General features: G+C 47.2%; 1 protein-coding gene across 2 annotated transcripts in view; it reads right to left on the reverse strand.

Annotated features, from left to right (window-relative positions):
* Positions 1-21443, reverse strand: part of CFAP99 (cilia and flagella associated protein 99) — a 545884-nt gene that overhangs the window by 164881 nt on the left and 359560 nt on the right. For both annotated transcript variants that reach the window (XM_085643346.1, XM_085643347.1), the window contains exon 6: positions 1521-1695. In XM_085643346.1, coding sequence (XP_085499472.1) covers positions 1521-1695 — 175 coding nt within the window. The remainder of the gene's footprint in view (positions 1-1520; positions 1696-21443) is intronic.

Here is a 21443-nt window from a genome sequence, read left to right on the forward strand (position 1 = left end):
TGGCGGTGCTCTTTCCATGTTCTCCCGCTTCCATCGGGTATGTGGAGACGAGGACAAAGTTCAGAGACGGTGGGTGTGATGGAAAGCTGTCATCTGTCATTCACCCACACCATTCTGGTCTCTGGAAACCTGGACAAGACAAAGAAGCAAGCGCTTCTCTCGGTTACGTCACCCAAGATGGAAAACAACTTCTGTTTTTTTCTGCTGTGACACAGTAGCAACGAATAACCTGATTTAGAATCCAGAATTCAATGAGAGAAATATATAACCTGTTATTATTACCCAACTTAGGCCCTCATTACGAGTAGAGAAGCTGCCAGGCCCATCACAATCACAAGATCTGTGAAACAGCACAGATCTTTCTACTTTCACCCAGAGATATCAGCTGCTGAAAACAGCCAGAATCTGTGTGTGAAAGTACGGGGTAGAATAAGGGATTACAGGGGAAATCTGGCCCAGAATTGACAATTCCCCTTGTAATTTCTCATTTCTTAGTGGAACCTCAGGGTTCAATTTATCAGGGGTCAGATTTTTAACACCTTTGGAGCAACAGGTATGCCAGGTATCGTTAATTTTGTGAGTGAGTAAAGGAATATATGAATTCAGTTTAAACTTCTACAAATTTACTTTTCATTGCAGAATATTAAAGACAGGAAAATTGTGCACATACACTGACATAACTCCAGCCCGGGACGGCCCACAGCTTATAACATACTGGTCTCCACTATTCACTCTCGGTTGGAACCCCTCACAGGCATCTCGAACATCTCCACCTGGGGGACGGGCGCCCTTGTGCCTATACTCCAGGCCGCGTTACCACACAGTTGCGAGGCTTTTCTTTGACCTGGCCCTAATACTGGCCAGCGGTGGTCCGTGCAGGTAAGAGCGGTGGGGCCAGGTGAGGGGGGATTTCGACGAACAATGAAGAGGGAAAATTAATAATTTACTTGCGTTTTTAAGGACTACCTACGCACACCGCGAGTAACCCCTCCCCTCTTCCCTTAGCCTATCACCTACCCTCCAGCTCTTAAGACCAAGACATGTGGCCTAACGGCAAGAGTTGCTGACTTTGGAGGTGAGGGACGAGATTCAAGTCTCGGCGTCGGCTCAACATCCTGTGATTCTGGGCAAATCACTTGATGTGTCCTTGATGTGTCCTTGTGTAATGTACCTGGTGATCGTGTAAAGAGCTCCAATACCTCCGGGTGGAGTTTGCGCTATATAAAACTGCAAAAAAAATCCCTGAGACAACAGGCGCACATATGTTAAACCCTTTCCCATACCCCTCTCCCCATATTAGCCCGCCACTACGACCCACTCACCACAGGACCATCCTGAGAAATAGAAGCATTGGCCAAGCAAGACCACTCAGCATAAATATAGAATATGTGTGCACGACCAGATATGCCGGTCTTTGTTGGCACTTGTTTAAAACTTAATATAGAAATGTGTTTTAAAAAAAAGACCTTCACATTCACCAATGCGCATTTTACAATCATTTTGAAAGCGAGGTAACTTACAGTGGGCTGCTTTTCCATCGGTGGTATTGGCTGCGGTACAGGTATGGATCGTGGTTTGGGTTTGGTTAAATTAAACTCCTTTGGTTCCGTCACCTTTGATGTTTTCATTGTGTTCGGACGATTTGCTATTTTATCGGCAAGACGCTCAATCAATTGTTGAATCTCTGGTTGCCATCTAAATGAAAAAACAAAACACACAGGAATTTATAACCTACACATACAGGAGATTACGCAAAATATAGAATTCTTCACTATTTGAACTAAATGCCGCACTTGTTTTAGCAATGATTTAGTGGAGGACAGTTTGCTAAATACACTGTGACGTATTTCCACCAGGAAATGGTCATACAGATCTAACAGCCGCCTATGGAAGCAGGATCTAAGATATATAACATTGTATATGTCACCGGCTTACGTGCTTATGAAATAGGCCGAAGAAAAGACAATTCTTTGGAAAAGGTTTTCTGCACCGGAAATTGCGCACTCCCCTGGGAGGACAGTATTTTGCACATGCTGCTGGCAAATCTCCAAAATGATGGGGCCCTGGAGAACACCAAGATGTCGAATCACCAGCTTGAGGAAACCAAAATGTCAAAAAGCATTTATTTTTCCAGATTAAGTTTTAGGATGAATTTTCCACCTTTCATAGCAAAAATGGTCTAAACTATCGTTCAGGATGCCTACTTTCCCGAAAATAAGCGTATTTGTTCAGGTTTTTCACACCCACCCCAGTTCTGGTTTCCTTTTTCATCACATCTCTCTCATTCTTCACTGACACTCAGTCTCCTAAACTCCTTCTCCCAACCCCCTCCTGTCGGCCGATTAACCTACCTGGCACAACCAGACATTTTCCCGGGGCGGGGGAGGTAACAAAGCATCCTTTCATTCAAGGCAGTCGCTTCATTCTGGCGTGATTGCCTTATAGCCAGATTGTTGTTTCTCAATAAATATGTAATAAACAGGTCCCGCTTCGTCTGACACCTACCTGGTTCGTTGCTGTGCTGTCGCCCTAGGAGGGGCTCTGCTTGCCGTTTGTTGCCGCGAGTGGCTGAAACTAAGTCGGGGAGAAGGCACTACACGGGACTCCGATTCCCAGGAGCCCGTGCGTTGCTGCACCTGTGCATATCCCCTCCCACTCGCCACAGAAGGTTGAAAAAGCCTCGCGGAACCCGCTGGCGCGGGTCCCGCTTCGTCTGACACCTACCTGGTTCGTTGCTGTTGCCTGCTGTGCTGTCGCCCTAGGAGGGGCTCTGCTTGCCGTTTGTTGCCGCGAGTGGCTGAAACTAAGTCGGGGAGAAGGCACTACACGGGACTCCGATTCCCAGGAGCCCGTGCGTTGCTGCACCTGTGCATATCCCCTCCCACTTGCCACAATATCGTGACGCCCTATTTAAGTCCTGACGGCATCCGCTTCGCGGTACGCGAGCGGGACGCGCCGGACTAAGCCCGGACAAAGGGCGGGCCCTCTGTGGCCCTCAGAGGCCAGAGGAGACAGGGCTGGGCCACGGATCTCGTCAAAATCACCAGCCTATATTCTTAAACATAACGCCGCAGGTTTTTGTTGTGTTCATCACCACGCGTAAGTAGAAGTCAGAAATACAACAGGGTCACCCGGACAAAAGTGCATTTGTTGCCTGTGCTTCCTAGATCACACGTGGATTCCTTGTATTGTGTTTGACGCTCGGCTGAACACGTTGCACAGGTCCCGCCTCACAGAGGGGTGCTCTTTGTTGTGGGCTGCTAGCTGTAGCAGGGGAAGGATAGGGGCTGAGGGCTGCGAGCAAGAGGGCTGGGACTATAGTTTCTAGGAGCCCCAGTAACCCCGCCTGTTTCACCTGGCCTGCTCTCCCTCCCTGCCCCCGACCCCCAACAACCGGGTAGCCTCTGCTGGTGTCATAAATTAACACGTGAATACGTTGAGCGGGAGTGCGACGGAGCTTGCCGGGGGCTATAGTTATAGTTCCCCTTATAGTAAGTGAATCTCTTTGTACCCTGTATTGGCGTGAAGTAGGGCAATGTCTGCCACAACAAGTATAGCCAGCGTCCGACCAACTACCTTACCGTCTGAGATTGGTCTATTGGCTATAGGCCCTTTAGACAAATATTTTTTAAATCGTTCATCTTTAATCGATAAAGAGTTAACCTTGGCCGAGAGGCGCGCAGAGCGCAGACAATCAATCGAATTGCTCAAAAATTCAACGGACAAGTATTTAACTCAAACATATCCCACTCTGGTGACTCCATTATCTTCAGTAACCTTTCCAGTTGCCAACGAACAATCTGAAGGACAGACACAAAATGAGGAAACTGCTACAGATGCGAACAGATCCAGTGGGAGTCACAACAGTCTCACATTGCTTCCTGAATTAGATGCTCAGGTTATTTCAACCCGACCTAAGCTCGGGTCTAAGAGGAAAAGATTAGCCCCACAAAGAAAATGTAAAAATGTGGTTAAACCCCCTTCCAAGCAAAGGAAGCTACACAAAATTGTGGGTACAAGAGAGGCTGCTATTGAAGAAAATCACAGTAGAGGAAGTGTTCAGAACTTAAACCATGTTCCCTTGGGTATTTTAGACTCACAAGAGAAAACTTGTCTTGAGGCTACTGTATCAAGTAACGACAAATTGTTATTACCTGTTAACCTGCTCCTTGAGCTAGAAAGGTTACTTAGACTAATACTTATCCCGATAGAGAATAGAATTGCCAAGCTCTCTGATAGGTTAAACCACTTTGAGCAGGCAACACTAGATAATTTTTATTCTACAAAATCACTGATTAAATCTAATGTCAGGGTGGATTCAAGTATAAAGCCCCAAGATAATACTAACCTTGTCACTCAAGATAAGGGTAGAAGATTGCAAAACAGCTCTCCTTCACTCCCGAAGACAAGCAACACCATTGCGAAAACAACACCCAAATCTACTGATTTGGTATATTTAGGCCCTGTCCAACTCCAGCCTAATACTACTACAACTAATACCACAAATCCACCCCAGGTGGGGGCATTTCAGTCACAAAATCCATCACCTATGGCTGGTCTAGGGGTTTCCGTGCGTTCTACAGTGGGTAAAGCTTCAGTTCCCACAAAAATAACCAATAAGCAGTTAGTTCCTAACAATCCTGCGGTTGGGACAGGGGACAATGCATGTCTTTCAGCAGGTAAAGTTCTAGCTCCAACTCAACCAACTAATATTCAGTTGGTGTCGAAACCTGCACCCTGTCCTGATCCTATAGTTTCCAAATTAATCCCACCTCCCGTGACAAAGCCACACCACAGAAAACCCCCAGTAAACCTTACTCCGGACTCCTTCCCCTATGTAGCAGTCCTTACAAACGTCCCATCACTCCCCACAGGGCAGAGAGAAACCTTCCAGATGCTTAAAAATAAAACCATGCACTGGTTAAGGGAGAATAGACCTCTCCCAGGAGATCTTGATGGGTTAATCATAGGCGTAAGGAGAATAGACTGGATAGGATACACATCAAAAAGCTTGGGCGGGGACTGTGTTGTGGTCAACTTTCAAGATCCTAGGGTGGCGGGATGGATAACTAGGCAGGGATGGGGGGAAAACAAGGGCGATATTAGAATCGTAGATCTCACCTTCTTTTACCCCCGTCCATCCAGCGCACTGACTAGCCTGCGTAAGGAACCCCTGAATCCTCCTGCTATACCCTGGCCAATTACTACCATACCAGCTTTATTAGTAGGCCAGAATCATACCACATGTACTAGTCATAATCTCCAAGTTGGACGGTTGGACTCAGGGTGGGGATATTGACAAACTACCAGAGAGTGGAGTAGTAGTATTGAAGGGACTAACAATGAGTCCAAGGGGGCCAGTGAAGATCATGTTAGTTTTAGTGACACAATCTTAACTGTTGATTATACAGCGAAGGGGAATTTTGTTGTAGAGGGAGGTACCGGGATGGAAAATATAAATGTTAGTACTATGAACCCTCCTGATCCCATCGATAATCTGGGGAAGGTAGCTACTAACACCAAAGGCCCAATGACTTCCGGAGTGTCTTCCTACACTAATAATCATGACGGGTCTGAGTTCTGCTTTGGTACGCTTTTATCCTGGAATGTGGCAGGGCTGAGTAGCAAGCTAGACTCCCAACTCTGGGTAGAATATATCTGTGGGTTCGATGTATGTTGCTTCCAAGAAACCTGGGCCTGCGACCCCCTGTTCTGTTGTGGCTATTTAAACTTTTCAATACCAGCATCGAAAGGTGGTAGGGGTCGGCCCAAGGGAGGTCTTACTGTATGGGTAAAACAAGATTTGGGCATTACCATTAAAATATTGGACCTGGGAAGTAGCGACTTACAACTAATAAGAATCTTAGCAGATAAGGGTCCACCTTTGGACCTGTATAATGTTTATATAAGAGGCAGTAACACAACCAATTCCTCGACCTTAGAACTGTTGTCTGCCTGCTTAGAGACAAAGTCCCAAGATAGCAGGGTAATAATAGCCGGGGATCTTAATAGGACTTTTGAACCTTTAGATTCTACAAACGATCCCCTAGGGATGGACGAGGATAACCTATGGGGAGTACCATCCTTGTGTCTAAACCCCGTCCCAAGGTGGACAAAAGACATCCTATTACTAAATGCTATCTGTATGGAACATGGCCTAAGAGCATTGAATGGGAGAACTACAGGGGACAAGGAGGGTAGCTGCACCTTTGATAATGGTAATAGCAAGAGCAGAATTGATTACATAATATGTAGTCTTCAGTTGTGGCAGGGGGTTATTGATATGGCCATTAGACCCAGAATAGAAAGCGATCATAATCCCCTTTGTGTGACTCATAGGTGGTGGAACCCAGGAGTGGGAAATTTGTTTTTAAAGAACGATCAGATATCAGTCATGAGTAACGACGAACGCAGGTTGAAATGGCCAAGGGTATTGGCTAACGAAGAAAGAATAACCTACATCAACAATGTGGTTGATAGCGCAATTACTGCTATGGAGGCGGTTGACCCAACAGTTCCCGGGGTTAGAGACATCACCGATATCCATAATAAGTTATTTTCCCTTCTTAAACCATGTTTTTTGACAAAGAGTAAGAAAGGGAATAAAACCCAGGAAGTGGGTAGGTGGTTCAATCACCAATGTAGATCAGCACGTCTAGTACTGGGACAAGCTATTAGGAACAGGGACCGCGTCGCAATAAAAGACGCAAGGAAACAGTACAAATTGGCCATTTTCCAAGCAAAAAAGAAATGGGACAAAGACCACTGGGCCGAGTTGAAAGAGGCCTCTAACAAGAAGGACTCTTGGTCCTTTTGGAAAATTATTAAGTGGGGTAGAGGAGGTGGTCCAGTAAAGCCAGATAATAATGTAGCTGAAGAAGCCTGGGTTGACTACTTCAGACCACAATATGCCGAAGTCATGCATCCAGGGGTAGGTGAAGGCATAGCGCCAGTCTATGCTATTGACAACATTTTCTCCCCCAAAGAAGTAGAAATCGCGATTAGATCTGTGAAAAGTGGGAGAGCCCCAGGGTTAGATGGGATACCTCCGGATATTTTTAAATATGACATGACGAGATGGGTGAGGTATATTTTCCTAGTAGCAAATGCCCTAGCCAAGGGCGCGGTGGTCCCCGACCTTTGGAAAGGTGCAATTATTATTCCCATCCATAAGAAGGGAGATCGTTCATCGCCGGCCAACTATAGGCCCATAAGCTTAATAGCAACCATACAAAAAGTAGTGGGAAGAATGGTTGCAAACCAGCTTATGGACTGGGTTGATGCCAATAATGCCCTTTCCATATATCAAGCTGGATTTAGACGTGCTACCAGTACCATCGATCAGGTCTTCCGCTTCACTATATTGCGGTGGAAGACGGTTCTATTGGGAAGAGGATGCCTATATGTCGCGTTTGTCGACCTACGGGCGGCATTCGATTTAGTCCCCAGGTTTAAGCTATGGTTGGTCTTGCAAAAAATGGGAATTCCTATTGATTTGCTTACTTTAATTATGCGTCTCCACGAATCCAATTTCGCAAGAATACAGTGGGGTGGGAATGGTGAGTTCACTTCGGACTTTCCCGTGGAAAGGGGTGTCCGACAAGGCTGCTCCATGGCTCCCTTACTCTTCTCATTATTTATTAATGGGATTGTTGGGAGAATGTCGGAAGCAAGTGTAGACGCACCTTCGTTAGCGGACGCCAGGGTTCCGATACTGATGTTCGCTGATGATACTCTCATCTTGTCAAAAACCCCAGCAGGGTTGCAACGTGCATTAAATATTTTCGATGCATTTTGCACGGAGCACGGGCTTGAGGTAAATGTGGGGAAAACAAAATTAATGGCCTTTACCCCAAACCATAGAATCTATCCCAAGGTAACCCTAAATAATTGTAAGTTAGACATTGTCAAGGAGTTTACATATTTGGGGGTACAGATAGCAGAGAGCCCTGGCTGGTCGCATCATTTAGAAAAAGTGGTCATAAAGCATCAACAAGTTTCAGGTGCTCTGAGGGGAGAACACCGCAAATCAAAAACAAAGCCGATTAAACCCGCACTTATAGTGTATGATGCCAAGGTCTTAGGTGCCACTTTATATGGCGCAGAGTTATGGGCCTGGGACAATCTTGCGGCCTTACAGATATCCGAGAATAAGTTCCTCAGAGGGATTACAGGACTTCCTCAGAGCACCCCCCTAATACCATTGTTTCTGGAGTTGGGTAAACGCCCAATTACTGATAGAGCGCGATTGCGCCCTGTTCTCTACTGGAGGCGTCTTTGGACAACTCCAGAGATTAGGCAATATGCAGAGGGTTTTCTCTGGATAATTAAGGAAGACATTTTTCACAAGATAACTTGGCTTAAAAATCTAAGGGCAATGTTAATTGATTTGGGGCTTTCTAATCTTTGGAATAACCCAGGGGGTGAGGAGTTTCCAAGCAAAGAAGACCTCAAATCCCGTTATTGGGATTGGGTGGGTGGCAATTTGCTGAACAGCGTCAGGTCCGATTCTATGGCTGGTCGTTTCTTAGAGACAAAAATTTTTCCCATCCTAGAAAATTATTGGGATACTATTACGGTACCAATGGATAGGAAGCTAGTCTTCCAGCTAAGATCCGGATCTATTCCTTTAAAAAAACTAACGTCACGCTGGCAAAAGTCGAGTAATAGGTTATGCCCAGCATGTGGTAAAGCTGAGGAGAGTGTAGGTCACTTTCTATTTGTATGCAAAGCTTACGCATCACCCAGGAGACTATGGCTCTCCCCTGTATGTAAAAACCTGGGGACACGTGATAGCACTGTGGCTTTAAGAATTATGTGTACATCAACCCATGAATCAATAGTTATTGGGGTAGCCAAATACTTGGGTTGGGCCTGGGCCATTAGGCAACGTTTAATGAGCGGGACCAGTTAATCAGGTTTTCTTTTATCTTTCTTTGGCGAAAAATGTTAAACTACTTGTTAAATGTATACATTTTTATGCCAATATTGTATGAGCTGCACAGAATGCCAATATGGTTTTTTATCTGTACATATTTTGTTTTTTTAACCTTTAATGTGTCTTATGCTGTGTTATATGAATTTGCATTTGTAAATATCTTGTTTTTTAATCTATAAATGTTTTTATGCTGTGCTTTTATGAGAAACATCTCGAATAAAGCTTGTACAACAGAAAAAAAAAAGAAAAAAACAGTAATAAACATGTAAAAGCTATCAGAACTCTGAAGCCTGCTTTGAACTGAATACAACTGCAGCCGTCAGTGTGCTGTCACTGTGTTAAAAGTGCGGCGCGTGTATCTGCCTTTCGTAATACACAAAACATCACCTCAATGAATACAAGCAGAACATTTCATTTACTCAGTGACTAAGTGCTATAAGGGGAACTTGCAAATGTATTCACCTTGCTTTAGTTCCACTGTCAGTTAATCCTTTAAGTGTTAATGTGATGCCCTGCAGGTGAGATTGGACGTGTTGTTTGTGTGTGTGTGGGTGCTCACTCTGGGAAGGGAAATGTGTTTTGGGGCATACTTGAGCATTTTTGCGCAGGGCGTCAACATCTCCAGGGCCAGTCCAGCCTCCTGTCAATACCCATTAGGTCTGGCTAAAGCTGTCTGTCAGAGCTAATGCCATCAATAAGCAGAGAGGGGAGATGAGTCAGCCCTTATCAGACATAGCTTGTTGCATGTACCATTCACAGATGGAACAGACCACACTGCAACCATTGGACAGTGTAACTTTCAGTCATGACTTCAGGACACGTCATTTGTGCGTTGGGTGTAGGAGTCTGCCTCTGGAGTGGTTTCATTTCACTTCATGGGCGGTGAAGCCACCATACACTCTAGGGAAGGCGCACTGTTACCCTCCATGCAGAGGGCTTTCACCATCTTGCAATGGTAACCGCCCCATCTCATAACAGGAGAACCTAAACTGCTGTGGCTGGAAGTGGCAGTTCAAGCCACTCTGGCATTCACACAGAGATCCCGGGCACTTTGCCACGCCGCGGGCCTGGAGGAGGGAGCCCCGGACGCCAGGGAGGATGTTGCCCGGGCAGAGGCAGGTGCGTACCCGGGCCCCTGGGGGCCCCGGCGGGCGGGCCCGGGGTGCTGCCTTCCCCCGTCTCGGGATCGCCGGACCTCACGGAGGACTGACCCAGCATGGCAGGAGCTGGCGTCCTGCTTATTCTCCAAACCCCCATCTTCCTCATTCCTGTTTTTTTGCCCACTCATATCTTGCACACTTTCTATTTTATATTTGTCCACTACACTCCCCAACACCCACACCCTATCTGGACTTCATTTTCCTGTCTCCAGCTTATGTGGCAAGGCACATACTGTTGGTACAGCATGGCTTGTGTAGGGATATTAGTACAGGTGGTGTAGTGGGAGGAATTTCGATCCCTGGATGGGTGTGCCCGCTCCACTGGGGAATAGACAGGGAAGTGCTTTGAAAAGGCCGAAACTGATAACTGCTGCCTGCTGCTTGGGCCCTTCAAGCTTGCCGCCACTGCTGTCACTGCCGGTAATCGGAAGCCATCCTTGCCGCATAAGTGGACTACATCCCCCATCACTCCTTGCGGCGCGCACGCCGCGCACCGCTCTTCAAGGCGCAAGGAGGCGCTCTAAAGGGGACTAGGGCTTCCGCAGGGCTGGAGCCCGAAACTAATACCTGCTGCCTGCTGCTTGGGCCCTTCAAGTTTGTCGCCACTGCTGTCACTGCCGGTAACCGGACGCCACCCTTGCCGCATAAGGGGACTACATCCCCCATCACTCCTCGCTATGCGCACGCCGCGCACCGCTCTTTGAGGCGCCAGGAGGCACTCTAAAGGGGGCTAGGGCTCCCGCAGCGCGGGACGCGTGCGCGTGCCCGGGCCAAGGGCGGGCCCGTCCGAGCCCGTCAGAGACAGGAAGAGAGTGGGCTGGCCCACCTCTCTAAGCCTCCAACTACAATAATCACAAGGTTAGTCTTGCTCTCCTATTTACTATTAACCATACAAAATATCTGTCATAAAGCACTACTGTTGAATGCTATTAACCCCTAGCGCTAAGATGAACAAGCGAGAGGGAAAGGGCAAGAGTGCGCAAATAGGAGGACGTATTGTGGGGACACTTGACCAATTCCTCACTAGCGCCACCTCTGTCCTCGAGTATGAGATAGAAAGGACAGAGCGTCGACTATCACTAGATCCACTTACTGCATAAAAGATCCTCTCTGGGTGGTATGGCCTCGAATAATATCTCTGACCATGGGTTAATCACTGAGAAGGCGGTTGAATTTATATCGGTCTCTGATAAAACCCAGGGAATGCAATCTAGACTGATATCTGGAGAAACCGAGATCGAGTCTGCTACGATTAGTGTCAAACTGCAACCCTCCAATAGCGTCACGGGCCTAACAAAACATTCAGGCCTAGGTTTAACTCCAGACCCTGCAGTTAAAAGAAGGAGGGGAGGGGGCCCGCAGAGGCCGAAAAATGCAAAATCAGAAAAGAAGAATATAAGTGGAGGGGGGGGGGGGCAAACAGACATAACCAATGTAGAAGAAGGTGCCCCATTAAATCCTACAACAGTGCATCCTGATCCACTGCGAATCCAGCTCCCTGCCATAAGGGAGGAAATGTGGACGAAACTGGAACATCTAGTACTCACATTCTTAAACCCCATTGCAGAAAGACTGAGTCGGATTGAAGAAAGAATAAACAGCTTTGAGTCCCAGGCTAAGTCCAACTTTCATGCATTAGAGGGTTTATTGGTCAAAGTTAAGCCAACGTTAATGCCTCTACCTAATCGAAATCTCAAGCATAACCTTGAAATAGGTAAACCTGCTTCCACAGATGAAACTAACAAACCATCTAGTAAGCCACCCGTAAAAAAAGCTACACCAGTAAAAAAAGTCATATCCCTAAGGAAGACTCCCTCTGCAGCCGGAAGTACAGCTGCAGTTAGGGAAAAGGAGACTCTTGAGTCACTCGACACGACTAGTGAATTCGCCCAACTAAATGAAAGCCTATTGGGTTACAAGGTTATAAACAATGTGAAAGACATAAATAATACATCAACAGTTAATACCACTACGAACTGTGCCCCAATAGATCCCAATTGTCCACCAACGGGGAAGAGTGGCCTAGGTGTCCTCAGGAGACATGGAAGACCAGATAGTGGACCTTGCATTACAGGACTTCGGACGTTAGATCTGCCCCCTGCAGCCTCCCCGTTGGTGGTGGTTCTAGGGAATGTGCCATCACTGCGGGAGGGACAGGCCGAATCGACAGTCCAGCTAATGTTAAAGGTTATGCACTGGCTGGGCCAACAATTGCTGGATATAGGGATTATGAACAGGGATATACAAAACAAAATGATCATGGCTAGAAGATCGTCCTGGATTGGGCCCACAAGAAAAGTACTGGGGGGGGACTGTGTAGTTGTAAATTTGAATAATGGTACAATATTCCGATTCCTCTTGGATTACCTGGGAAATAATTTAGATATTCGCCGGATAGGATTACTGTTCTGCCGTTAGGTTATTTCTACAGACCTTACTGCCAAGTTTTAGGAAAGAATAGTCCCTCATGTCTGGCTAGACAGCCATGGTCAACCCCAAGAAGTCTGCCTACACTCACAGATTTAAGACTGGCTAATAGGTTTGCTCCTTAAACAGATCTTGAAGAATGTGATTGACTACAACCAAGTACCTCAAAATTCAAAGAGAATAGCCCCAGTCTACTGACATTAGACCATAATACAAATAAAGGATCGCAGATAATAAAAGTTACTCAATTAGAGGGTAGTGCGAACCAGTTAATCCATCAACCAAATGAGAGATCGGCTAATTCCCCCTTAGCTATTCTTTCGTGGAACATTGCCGGCCTGCCTTCTAAGATAAAGTCATCATATTGGTCTTCTTTTATAGAGGACCAAGATATCTGTATTTTCCATGAAACCTTGTCAAAGAATTGCATCTTTCGCCCAGGTTACCTGGCCTCTTGCAAACTGGCCACCATCAGACAAAAAGGGAGACCCTTGGGGGAGATTATTATCTGGGTAAGACAACACTCTGAATACCAGGTTGAGGAGGTAACTATAGACTGCTCAGATTTCTTAGCAGTGAAAATCCACTCTAAGCATGACCATGATATGGTAGTGGTCAATGTGTATGCAAGAGGGTTGGTGGGTGGGAAATTATCACCCACTGTCTCATAGCTAGATGATTTTATTGATGTATATAGGGTGAAAAACCATTTAGTAATTGCAGGCGATTTTAACTGTACATTTGAGCCCCTTTGACACGAAGAGTGTAACCTCAGTAGTGAATAGGACTCCAATTGGGGCGTCCCTCTGATTATGCTACCTCAGATCAAGAAATGGATAGAGGCAGCTCTCCAGTTAAAAAGTCTATGCCTAGAGAAGGGCATAAGGGCGGTAAATGGGAGGTCACTGTCAGACAATGAGGGACAACATACATATAATAACGGGATTAGAAGTAGCCGAATAGATTACTTTTTTATTAATCTAGAGCTATGGCCCCGGCTTATGGATATGAAAATCGTACAAAGAATTGAGAATGACCACAACCCTTTACTGTTAACTTTGGAGGTAATGGGACTGAAATCACAGATGTAACTTAATGAAATAGTGACTGCAGACAGATTAACTACAAATGATATGAGAAGGATAAAATGGGGATCGCTATCGGAAAATAATAATGTTCTTGATAGGATAAAGTTAGCTGTGGAGGATACATTAACAACAGTAACAACTTTAGAGATTCAGGGCGGCACCGCCACCTACATACCAAAGGCCCATGAGGAGCTGTTTGCAAAGTTAAAAGTTTTCTTTACTAGGAAAAACAAACCGAGTACTAGAAAACACCAAAAGTCAGCAAAGTGGTATGATTCTTCTTGCAGAGCTGCATACAAATCTCTCTCCCAAGCTATTAGGAGTAAATCTGCACACGAGGTTAGAATTGCCCGCACTGCATATAAAAAAGCCCAACATTCGGCAAAAAAAGATTTTGATGAGCAACGATGGAACGATCTTTTGGAGGCAAGCAAAATGAAGGATATGCAGAAATTCTGGCATACAGTAAAATGGGGAAGCGGCGATATCACGCCAGTTCCAGTTAACAATGTAGCCCCTGACCAGTGGGTCGCATATTATGAGGTCCAATTCGCTGCTTCTCCAGATGCTCAGAAGAACTATCCTGAGATAGTTTCTGTAGGAGAGTGGCCTCGACTGCATAGTTGCCCCCAACTTTTTGCTGATGTTTTGACTGTTTTATGACACTAGCCAGGCTGTGGCCCTGCTATCCAGGACCCCAGCCTATCTGCTTCTTCTCTAAACTGATGTGAGTACCCTAGGTACCTTCCAATTGGATACCGAGGACACCCTGTCAGCCCCTTGTAGATGGTACCCTAGGTACCCAGTGCATGGGTCCCTCAGAGGCCTACCAGGGGCTGCAGCACTTATTGTGCCACCCCTGGGACAGCCATACAAAATGACACCACCAGACCACTACTGTAGTCTGGGTAAGGTGGTGCTTGCACCCCTTACAGGGATATAGGTATCCTGTATCCCACTTAATACAACACATATATCCTCATAGGTCACCCCTAAGGCAGGCCTTGCTAATCCTACAAGGCAGGGTGCTGAGACATGTGTGAGGGGGAACCCCTACCTGAGTAGGGCCCCTCTGCAACCTTCGTAAAACTATTGCTGGGTTGTTTGTAGTGTAGCCATACCATATATACTCTTAACTGCATTATAAGTAATCGCGACAGCGTGATAACTTGGCAATGGCTACACAGAACCATATCGTGTTTGGTGTCAAACATGTAGGAATCATACCCCCAATCCAGCCATGGGAATGATGGCATGATTCCCCCCTGCTAGAGGGGCGATATGGGAAAAGCGGCAGAATTTAGACACCAATTTAAAAGTGCACACGTAGTACAAAATGGATGCTACCCGCCACCCACACGACTCTGGCTGCCTGTTGCTGGGCAGAACTCCAGCCACGGCAGCTGGACAATAGGGATCTTGTTGCAGGGAGGTGCTCCCACCTCCCCAGACAGACTATGTGGATTGGAACTGGGTGGGTGCACCATAGGATGTCTTTCAGACTTGCACGTAGGATTCTCCAGTGCCTACTTCTGAATACACCGCCTCAAACCGGTTCAGGGGCATCCTGTCATCTACCCAGGTGGGAAACCACACAAAGGGGAGAGGGTGTAGCCACCCTTTCCCGCCTGAACTCTCATTGGTGGGCTCTGATCTGGACACTCCCCTAATCTTTGGATAAAGGTGAATACAGGGTCCCCAGAGCCTCAGATTATTCTTGAACTTCACAGACTTGAACTTTGACTTGCTGCCGCATAGCTGAATGAAGAAATCTCCCTTGGGGTAAAGGAGTTACCCCCCTGCTTGGCAGGCACCTGAAACACTGCAAGTGACCCGGTTGGAACCTCGCTGCTCCTACGGACATCGACGACTCTTTCGTGGGTTTCCAAGCATCTGAGAGGCCAGTGAGTGTGCACAGCAAAGCTCAGCACCGTGGACCCCGTGGGTGCCGAGATCCCCAATACCCCAGGACACCGGCCACCTCTTGCACAGCACCCGACCCCGACGAGTGGGGAAGTTGTGCTTTGGTCCATTATTGAGCCAACCTCTCAGCATCATCTGTGCCAAAGATCGACGCCCTAGCCCGCTCCGGCGACCCGTGGGCGCATCTTTACGCACGCCAAAATGCTGCCTCCCACGGTCCCTTGTCTCTCGACTGGTGGGCCCTAGCGGAGGTCAATCTTCACTTCCAAGAGTTCCCCTGGTTGCTCCAGGCCTGCTCTTCAGTCTCCTCGCTGGAGACCTCGCTCAGACCTTGTGGGTCTGCACCAGTAGCAGTTTTGTGTTTCTTGTGTGGGATGCGGTTGCCAAGGCTTAGTGGATCCAATCCGGACACTAGCACCGCAGCGACCCTCATCCTTCGTGGGACAGTGGCCCTCCAGAAGCTGGCCTTCCTTGACGCCTCCTGGACTCCGTGGCTGACGATCCAAACTCACCTCTTCCACCTGGAAGCACCCGACATTGAAGGGCTCCTTCTCCTGGGCCCCTTGGCCACTGTGCCGTGACCCAGACTCTGTCCCCTCTGCTTTCAGGTCCTTCTCTTCAAGATCTACATTTTCAATCTTCACGACATCGACAACGCTTCTTGCTAGCAGCAGTTCTTCACGTTTTGCCATTGAAAATCAGCCAGCGACCCGACATCGAAAACGACCTATGCACCCGGCTTCCCTGGGGCAGGTAACAGTGGTACCTCGGTACTCTCGTGGGTGTGGGACCTTCAAAAGCTTAACTCTAAAGTATTGAACTTGAACTCCTGCTAGAAGTGTTTTTAAACTTGTAAAATTCAACCGCGACATTATCCATAGGCTTTAATAGAGATCCCGACAGTAGCTTTAGCCACTGCACACGTCTCCCGTGGGTCCCCTTCCTCACTACCTTGGGTGGTTTCACAAGGGGCAGGCGACCCTAAATGCCCTAGGCATTGTCTATAAAATTGTCGTGGTTCTTATACCACTTTTTTGATATATGGTTTGGTCCCCCCCTGGGGCCCTAGGATTCCAGTGCTATTTATTGTAACTATCAATGCTTGTTTGAATTCTATCTTTACCTCTAGCATCATAAAGAGACTAGTGGGGTTATTCTTAGAATAAATACATATATTTTATATATATACCTGTGTGGACTACTCTTTCATTTGGTTATTCAAGAGGTTATCTATGGTAAAACAATAAGCTTAACACTCCTTCAAGACTTAGCCTGAAGGCTGCTCTCCACAGCTACCACTAGGATAGCTTTCTTTAAAGGTTGTCTTTAACCTATCACCATAAGAGTCGAATTGGACTGGTGCAAGGTGTCCCCTATAACTAGTGGACAGCATATACCAGGCCAACTTCTCACATTGGTGTGCAGCGGTTGGATTCAAGCTTGCCATTGTTTTACTAGATAACAAATTGAATTTCTAAAGTGAAAGCCACTTGGTACTAAAAACATATACATTTAAGCTTAGAATACAATAAGTTCTACTGAACGTAGGAGTTGTGTGTAGAGGGCTTAGCACACCTTGACTACAACTCAAGAAAGGCCACACCTAGTGTAGGTAGATACACCAGCACCACTACACTAGAAATGTCTTCAGGATCAGGAGCCCATAAGGTCCTGGAAGGACCCTCAAGGGTCCCAGTCAACAAGTATGACAACCTCTCTTTTGCTGAGCTTAGGGAGATGTGCACTACTAGGCAACTGAAGACAAACAAAGGTGCCAACACTCAACGTCTCAGGGAAATCCTGCTCATTGCAGACTTCAAGCAGACTCTAGTGTCTGAGGGGGTAGACAGGTTAGGTGGGCATCCTGCAGAAGAGGACACCCTGGTGGTGGACTCTGATGAGGACCAGGAAGAGGAAGTTGAACTTGACCTGGAGGAATCAGACCACTCACAACATGGAGGTGATGGCCCAAGAGGCACTCCCTCCATCCCTAATGGGAGAGTGGTGGATCCAAACAGAAGGAACAGATCCCCCTCAGAGGGGTCTAACCATTCTGAGAGATCCAAAAGGACCTCTGCCTCTTCTCAGAGAAGAGAATCCTCCAAAGAGAGGAAATGCAGACTGATCCAGTTTGAGAAAGCCAAGCTTCAGCTCAGGAGAGAACAGTTAGCATTAGACAGGTAGTCCCTGGTGCTTCAGAAAGCTTCAAGAAAATGGGGTCTAGAGACCCCTGGTGGCACTAATAATACCCCTAGAGTTAGAGAGAAAGCTCCTGACAATAGGAACCTGCATAAGATTGTGCCCCCCTATCAATCAGGGGATGACATCCATAAATGGATCACTGCACTTGAGAGGGCCTGTAAAGTTCAGAGGGTCCCAGTAGAGCAGTGGGCAGCAATCTTATGGCTCTCCTTTGCAGACAACGAAAGAGACCAGATCCTCTCTGTCAGAGAAGAGGATGCAGATGATTATTATATCTTGAGAGATGCTTTAATAGATGGGTTTGGCCTAACCACTGATCAATACAGGTTAAAGTTCAGAGATACCCAAAAAGCACAGAATCAAGATTGGGTAGACTTTGTAGATTGTACTACTAAGGCTCTGGAAGGTTGGTTAACTGGCAGCAAAGTAAATGATTACCAAGGATTGTACAATCTCATTATGAGGGAGCAGATCCTTAATAATTGTCAGAATCAGCTCTTGCATCAGCACCTGGTGGACTCAGATCTGACCTCTCCCCAAGAATTGGGAAAGAAGGCAGACAAATGGGTCAGAACCAGGATCAAGCAAAAGGTCCAGCCCTTGGGGGGTGCAACTAAAAAGGAAGATGCCAAAAACTCTGAGAAGGGTGGGGAAAAGGGAAAAGAACAGCAGTCTTCAACAGGCCCCCAAAAATCAGCATCTGATAATTCCCAATCCAACAAAGCTAAGCAGCCAAGGAAGCCATGGTGCAAAATCTGTAAACAGAAAACCCATTGGACTTCAGACTGCAATAAGGCCAACGACTCCACAAGTACCACTACACCTGCCCCTAAGGCATCTGTTACCCCTAGTCCAGCTATAGGTGGTGGTACACAGAACAAGGGGATAGTAGGGTTGACCCTGGGATCTGGAGAGGAATCTGGCCTAGTCAGAATGCCTACTCAGGCTGTATTAGTTTGTGATGGGGACCTGTCCCTATGTGTGAGTCCCAGTGGTCTGGGAAAATACAAGCAACAGCCTAGAATAAATGGAAGGGAGTCTCTAGCTTACAGGGACACAGGGGCTAGTGTCACCATGGTGACGAAGGACCTTGTGGACCCTAGCCATATCATACCTGGAGAAACTTACGAAGTGACCAATGCAAGCAATGTCAGTACTAACCATGTTCTGGCAGTTGTTAACTTCTCTTGGGGAGGGGTAACTGGCCTAAAGAAGGTTGTGGTGAGTGCAGACCTACCAGTAGAATGTTTGCTAGGGAATGATTTGGAGACCTCAGCATGGGCTGAGGTGGAGCTAACTACCCATGCAGCGATGCTGGGTATTCCTGCAGAAGTGTTTGTCCTGACAAGGTCAAAAGCTAAGCTGACAGAAACTGAACAGGGCTTGGATCCTGGAAAAATGGACCAAGGATCTACCAAGAGGTAATGCCGTGCCTTCCCCCCAGGATCAGTCTAAAGAGACTCTTATAGCAGAAGAGGATCTGACACCTGAAGAAAGAACTGTTCCAGATGTGCTTGAACCTGATCAGGTTGAGTTTTTGGGGGCAGGGGGACCTTCTAGGGCAGACTTGAGCCTGGAGCAGCAGAGCTGCCCCACTCTTGAACCCCTCAGACAGCAGGCTGCTGCTGAGGCTGCTGGGAATGCTAGTGGAACCCATAAGATATATTGGGATGATGGACTCCTGTACTCTGAGGGTCGAGACCCCAAACCTGGTGCAGCCTGGAGGTTGGTCATACCTCAGAAGTTCAGGGGATTCCTACTCACACTGGCCCATGATATTCCCTTAGCAGGACACCTAGGTCAAAATAAGACATGGGACAGAATTGTCCCTCGCTTTCATTGGCCTCAAATGAGTGAGGACTGTAAGAGTTTTTGTAGCTCTTGCATTACCTGCCAGGCCAGTGGCAAGGCAGGTAAATCCACAAAGGCCCCCCTGATACCACTACCTGTGGTGGGGGTTCCCTTTGAACGGGTAGGGATTGACATAGTTGGTCCCCTGACCCACCAACAGCATCTGGGCACAGGTTTATTCTGGTGGTAGTGGATCATGCCACCAGATACCCAGAAGCTATTCCCCTTAGGACCATCACAGCACCTGTGGTGGCAAGGGCCCTCCTCGGAATCTTTTCCAGGGTGGGTTTCCCTAAGGAGGTCTTATCTGACCGAGGTACAAACTTTATGAGTAGTTACCTCAAAGCAATGTGGAAGGAGTGTGGTGTCAACTACAGGTTCACCACCCCTTATCATCCTCAATGCAATGGGCTTGTTGAGAGATTCAACAAGACCCTCAAGGGTATGATCAAAGGGCTCCCAGAAAAGCTTAGGCGAAAATGGGATGTTCTTCTGCCCTGCCTTCTCTTTGCATACAGGGAGGTGCCACAGAAGGGGGTTGGTTACAGCCCTTTTGAACTTTTGTTTGGTCACCCTGTTAGAGGGCCACTCTGTCTAGCGAAGGAGGGATGGGAGTTACCTCTCAAACCCGCTAAACAGGATATTGTGGACCATGTACTTGGTCTCCGCTCCCGGATGTCTGAGTATATGAAGAAGGCGACAAAAAACCTTGAGGCAAGTCAGGAATTGCAAAAAGCCTGGCATGACCAAAAGGCTGTACTGTTGGTGTACCAGCCAGGACAGAAGCTATGGGTGCTGGAGCCAGTGGCCCCAGCCGCCCTCCAAGACAAATGGAGTGGACCCCATACCATTTTAGAAAAGAAGGGAGAGGTCACCTACTTGGTGGACCTTGGCACTCCCAGAAGTCCCCACAGGGTACTTCATGTAAACGGACTGAAACCATATGTGGACAGGGCTGACATGGGCTTGCTCATGGCAACGGATGAGGAACAGGAGGAGGAGAGTGACCCTCTCCCAGACCTGCTCTCTCTCAACCCTGATGATGGGTCAGTAGATGGTGTAGCCTTGGCAGGCAGCCTCACTGCCCAGCAACAGTCTGACTGCAGGCAAGTTCTCCAGTCATTCAGGCATATGTTTTCACTGACTCCAAGTCAGACCACCTGGTGCACTCATGAAGTGGACACTGGGGACAGTCTACCTGTGAAGAATAAGATCAACAGGCAACCTGACCATGTCAGGGACTGCATAAGGACAGAAGTCCAAAAGATGTTGGAATTGGGAGTCATTGAGCCCTCAGACAGCCTTTGGGCTAGCCCAGTAGTCCTGATACCAAAACGTCACACCCATGACGGTAAGAGAGAGATGAGGTTCTGTGTAGACTACAGAGGACTCAATGCAGTCACTAGGACTGATGCAAATCCAATTCCCAGAGCAGATGAGCTCATAGATAAATTGGCCTCAGCCAAATATCTGAGCACATTTGATCTGACAGCTGGCTACTGGCAGATAAGGTTAGCTGAATCTGCAAAAGCCAAAACTGCATTTTCTACCCCTGGTGGGCATTATCAATTTATTGTGATGCCCTTTGGTATGAAAAATGCACCTGCCACTTTTTCAAAGGTTGGTGAACCAAGTCCTCTCAGGCCTGGATGACTTTAGTGCAGCATATCTAGATGATATTGCTGTCTTCAGCTCCACCTGGGAAGATCGCCTGATCCACCGGAGGAAAGTTTTGAAAGCCCTGCAAAAGGCAGGACTCACTATCAAGGCTACTAAGTGCCAGATAGGGCAGAGTCAGGTTGTGTACCTGGGCCACCTTGTAGGTGGAGGCCAGGTTCAACCACTACAGAGCAA

The sequence above is a fragment of the Triturus cristatus genome, chromosome 2_2 (assembly GCF_964204655.1).
Source record: "Triturus cristatus chromosome 2_2, aTriCri1.1, whole genome shotgun sequence".
Lineage (NCBI taxonomy): Eukaryota > Metazoa > Chordata > Amphibia > Caudata > Salamandridae > Triturus > Triturus cristatus.